This window comes from Chondrus crispus, genomic scaffold (assembly GCF_000350225.1).
Source record: "Chondrus crispus Stackhouse genomic scaffold, scaffold_58, whole genome shotgun sequence".
NCBI lineage: Eukaryota > Rhodophyta > Florideophyceae > Gigartinales > Gigartinaceae > Chondrus > Chondrus crispus.
In genome coordinates, this window is record NW_005178551.1 from 6367 (window position 1) to 11208 (window position 4842).

The following is a 4842-nucleotide window of genomic DNA, read 5'->3' on the forward strand; positions in this document are numbered from 1 at the left end:
GATGAAGCGTTTTGGAATTGGTCGCAGCACGGGTCCAGGCACCTGCTTATTGGTGAGATGCTACAGCGTTCGAAGGAGTAAAATGGGCATCCTGTGCGGGATTCTTGAATAGTAGCAACCTCGGATTAAGAGGAGTATGAAGGGGTTGGCACGGGGTGCTCTTATATCGTAGTCACTACTGCACCCCTTTTTATGAGCCGCTTTTCTTAGGAGCGCTAGAGTGATGAAGAGGTGGAGAGGGCGTCGTCAGAATCAGTTTGATCAAAGGGACTACGTTCCCTGACAAGCACAGCATCTTGATGACATCTTTAGCCCTGCGCGCCACCGTGGGCCGATCTCACAAGGTAAAAAAGTCAGACTCTGGGCGCCTACGTATACAGTGCCCCTCCCAGGAGTGCTCATACACTTTCAACGCCCAACCAGACCGCAGGGCAAGCGACGGCTTGTGGAAAGTGGGAAAACTCAATCTCACTCACTCACCTGCGACGCTATAAAGGGGAAACGCAAGCGCAAGTCCCTAGCCGTGTGCTAGTGTTTGATAATCTACGCGAGCGGCATGCGAACGTCCCGGAGGCTGCACACTGGAATCATCTGGACACAAAAGTGAGCATCGACTGTTTTTCATCATGCAACACTCCAAAACCAGTTTGTTGCTGCTGCTGCCCTTGCCTCTAAAGTAAACATTAACGTGGATTTGCAGATGCTGCTTATTGCCAGACAGATGAGCGCGTGGAGAGTTCCGAGTCAGGCAGGTCGGCCAAAGAAACGGCGGAGACAGGGGGTCGCAGCGCCTCAACGAAAGTCGCATTGCTCTGCTTGTGGTCAAGTTGGACACTACGCTACGACTTGCGAAGCCCCAGACACTGTGCACCTCTACCAGAAAGTCGTTCGGGAGTGAGGTGAAGAAAGGCGTACTTCACAAAAATTCCAAAATAAAAGGGGTGCGTAAGAAAAATTCTCAAAAATATACCAGCCTCAGTACGGAATCAGTCCAACTCCAGCACATTCTTGCCTCAGGAACTCCTTCTATTCCTACGCTCGTATACTTCCAGATGTCATCAGAGTACACTTTCGAGAATGGCGGCAGGGCAACAAAGACAAAAACATTGGTTTCGTTATCGCTGAATACAGTATGCACAGTATGCATTCCCGTCAATTTTATTAAAACTATGTTTTTCAGATTGATCCATGAACGTTGTCCGTAAAGTCATGAAAACGCGTGTTTAGCCAGCGAGTTTGCTCGGATTTTCTGAACGCAAATCTTTCAAACAACGCGTTTGGCAAAACTCACAGCATACCGAAAACTCGGGGCATGTGAGTTTTCCACGAGTTTCACATCCGTGATCACAGCAGTGCCAGATCGACCCCTCGTGAAGAAAAACCAAGTTTGTCTTCCGTTCTTTTCATCAGCACAAACGAGTTTCAGACGGCACGGGTCGTATCAATATGCGTCATGTACGCCCCTATTGTGAAAAAACTGAGGAAAAATACTGGAAAAGTAAGAGAAAAATTCAGCACCGACGGACGGTACCCTTTTACTCACCCCTATCTTCCGACGAACGGAACTTTGACTTGTAGGATGGTTTAGATTATTCTCTCTGTGTGCTGCTTCCTTTTTCCTCTATTAGGAAAAGGGGAGCTGCTTTTATACTACCCCGACACACCCGATGAGATTCTTAATACTCCTCGTGAGGATGACTTCGTCGCACCTCAAAAAGGAGATCGATGAAGTCCGTAAAAAGAAAGGTCAAATATAGAAGTGTGTGGCCAAAAGACCATTCCCTTGCCAATAAACTGCACATGCAGTAACAATGCTCCCGTAACATGTTGATGCCACACTTGTATGGTCTTCTACTTTTCAACACCTATCGCTTCATCAACGACGTGCATCATAATCGCGAACGATAATGTCGAGAAGCGCTTCCATCTCAGGAAACCAGGCGTTGGCTTGTCTATCATAAAATTTCGTATCTGAGTTGACTGCGTGGGGTATGTCATAGTCTTGAAGTGTCCGGCTCATAAACTCTGCGAAGACCTGTTGCTCTGCAATCGTATAATCACCACCCGTGGGATATCCCTCGGAACTACCGCCCCCGTCTTTGTTGTAGTTGCTCGCCATCCATGCCCCGACCCATGTCGGAATGCCTTTTACCACTGACCACTCGTGTGCAACGCGTACTTTTTCCAGTACGAGCTCTTGTTCAGAATTAGTACCAGTCGTCCATTGACGTCTTGGATTGTCCCTCTGTGGACCTGCGGCATAGAAATGCCATTCAACCATTACATACTCGTCATCTGGGACCACCAGATCTTTTAGTTCGAAAGGGCTTGATATTTTGTTTGGTGCGATGATCAAGATGCGGTGTTCGTCTGTAGCACGGATAGCGTCTGTTATGTTTTGATAGAGTTCATTCAACCGATCGTTGTGGAACCTGACATCTTCTGTGGTCTCGATAATTAGATTGTACGATAGGCGATAATCCCTAGCCTCTAGCCTCGTTGCTACACTCTGCCACCAGTTGACAACACGAATAGCCTCCGCTTCGCTTGTTGGGTCAGTCTTGAACCCCTCAGCCTGAAAAGCGACAATTGGAATGAGGTCTGCGGCCAGGCATTCGTCGACCAGTTTCTCGATCTCATCGAGCAGATTCATGCCTGTCTTTTCATGAGCGGCTGTCAAATCGTATTCTGCAACTCGTATTCTCACATGGCTCAGGCCCCGTTCTTTGAAGATGAGAGGTACGTTTACACTACTGTTTCGAGACTTGACGGCATACTTTCGACCATGGTTCGTCTTTGCCCAGTCGACGTCCATCCCAACTTGGAGCATAGTTTGGTACTCATCCCGTGAGTAGATCGCCCTTTGTGCGCTGGAAATGTGCAACATGATTTGATACGAATTATGAAGGAGGATAAAAAGGTCTGCTTCAAAAGTTTGTACGGCAGCGTGTTTCAGTGAAGCCGGGGGGTTAGGTACAAGGCAATGAGTGGGGGACTACAAGTTCTGGATTGCAGAATCGGCCCAAAAAGTTCACATGCTGTCAATCTGGTCCCGAGACAAACAAAGAGAGTTAGAGAAAGATGAAGTTTACTCGGGCTACCAGACCGCGCTCACCCTTGTAGATCCCGGCTAACGCCGAGACCACGTAGTGGTCATTAGTTTCGTCCGACACCGCCCTCCTTCGTCACACCCATTAGGCCCTGCCGCTTCTGTGGCGGCAGGGGCCGCCAGCGCCGGAGCCTCGGCCGCACGCCGAGGGGCGAGCAAAGTAGAGAACGACTCTTAGACTTTGCTATATTCCGACAACCCGGGAGGGCGCGAGGTCACAGAGCGGCCGTCGTCGCCGACTTAATAGAGCACCGGGGTGCCAACCGTAGTTCAGTATCCTTAGTATCCTTCCCTTATCATACCTCAACCATCGCCACATCGACACATGCACGGTATAAAGTATACAAACAATCGGTCGAGGAGAGGAGACATAGGGCAAGGTGTATTTGTTAGATATTTTTAGGGAAAAATTACATTTTACTGTAGAGGGAGATTTTATTCTGTAGTCCGAGATTTATTTGAATTTTAGAGAAGCGCACGCGGACGGCCCGGCGGAATCCGGGCCGGACGCGTGGACGCTTCTCTTGTTCTGGAAGGAATTTCGTAGAAATAAAAGAGAGAGGGTGACGGGCGCTGCGGGGAAAAAGGGAGAAGAGACTGGCCGACCCTCACCACGGAACGGCACGCTCCCCAAAACCGCCTCCCCCATATCACCAACAACAGTATTCATTCTCTATGTGACAGTATTCCCTTGTATTCACATCGCAGGATTACGGAATAGAAAAGACTTTCATTGTATTCTTGCGCATTCATGCTGATTTCTGATGCTCTTGGACCGTTAAGTGTTTAAAGTTTTACATTTACTCACGCGATTGCATGTACCACTCGGTACATGCAATGGCGTGAGTAAATGGAAGGGTACTGCTCAGACGGCAGGGATTACTGTAGACGACAAGGATGTGAACGAGCGGTTGCTTAATTGGTATCACTAGGCACTGCAGTGACGTTTCGGTCGTGGTACAGCACAGTACATCAAGTGCTGCATGAAACCTGAAGGGTATACTTCTTAAAGAAGCAAGTTGAAGTTTGTTCATAAAGCGACGAGAGGAGAATGTTTTCGAGGCGAAGATTAAATAAGAGCATTGTCGTCATCGCTTCCTCCGACCGCTTTTTCGTGGATACAAGGTGAAGGTTTTGTGTTCTGTAGTGTATTTGAGGAAGTCATGTGTTTTGGTGGACGAAAGTGTCTGAAGGACTCGGTGTACTGTACAGTAACATTACTGTGAAGGCCAAGAACAATTCTCAATCAGACAAGCGCTATTTCGTGTACCCTCCGTAGCTCTTTGAAACTCCGCTCCGGCTCGATGTCGACACGCGGACTGTGTGCTGTGCAGCATCTCGCCATACTGTACATGTCCCGAGAGTGGATTGCACACACAACATACTTGTACATCACACAATGCAAGACTGCTGAAACTGCCCCCGTGCCTGCCTCTCCGTGTTTCTGTTCAACCAGAAAGAGCCAAGTCATGTCACCGCACCAATAGCAAGGACGCATTTCTGGCCCTGTCTACCGTAGATGGTGGTACTACTGTACAGCATGAACCTGACACACTGGGGAGGCAACCATTTCGCAACAGCCGCAACAGCCGCAACAGCCGTGTGGAAACTCGCAACCCTTCCAAGTGCATACAACATGGAGAGCCTTGCTCCATACCCTTCCGTGCACGGACTCGACGGACTCGATTGATCGCCACCAGCGACACGTCCACAGTGTCGAAACAGAGGCCATC

General features: G+C 48.9%; 1 protein-coding gene; it reads right to left on the reverse strand.

Moving 5' to 3' along the window:
- Window positions 1-1499: 1499 nt before the first annotated feature.
- Window positions 1500-2887, reverse strand: CHC_T00006966001 (hypothetical protein). XM_005710326.1 is given in 2 exon segments: window positions 1500-1876; window positions 1877-2887. The coding sequence occupies 1 exon segment, from the start codon at window positions 2885-2887 to the stop codon at window positions 1877-1879; it is 1011 nt and encodes a 336-aa protein (XP_005710383.1). The 3' UTR covers window positions 1500-1876.
- Window positions 2888-4842: the final 1955 nt, after the last annotated feature.

Bases quoted from the DNA above. Each gene is read 5' to 3' on its own strand.
- CHC_T00006966001 (XM_005710326.1), bottom strand. From the start codon at position 2,887: ATGTTGCACATTTCCAGCGCACAAAGGGCGATCTACTCACGGGATGAG.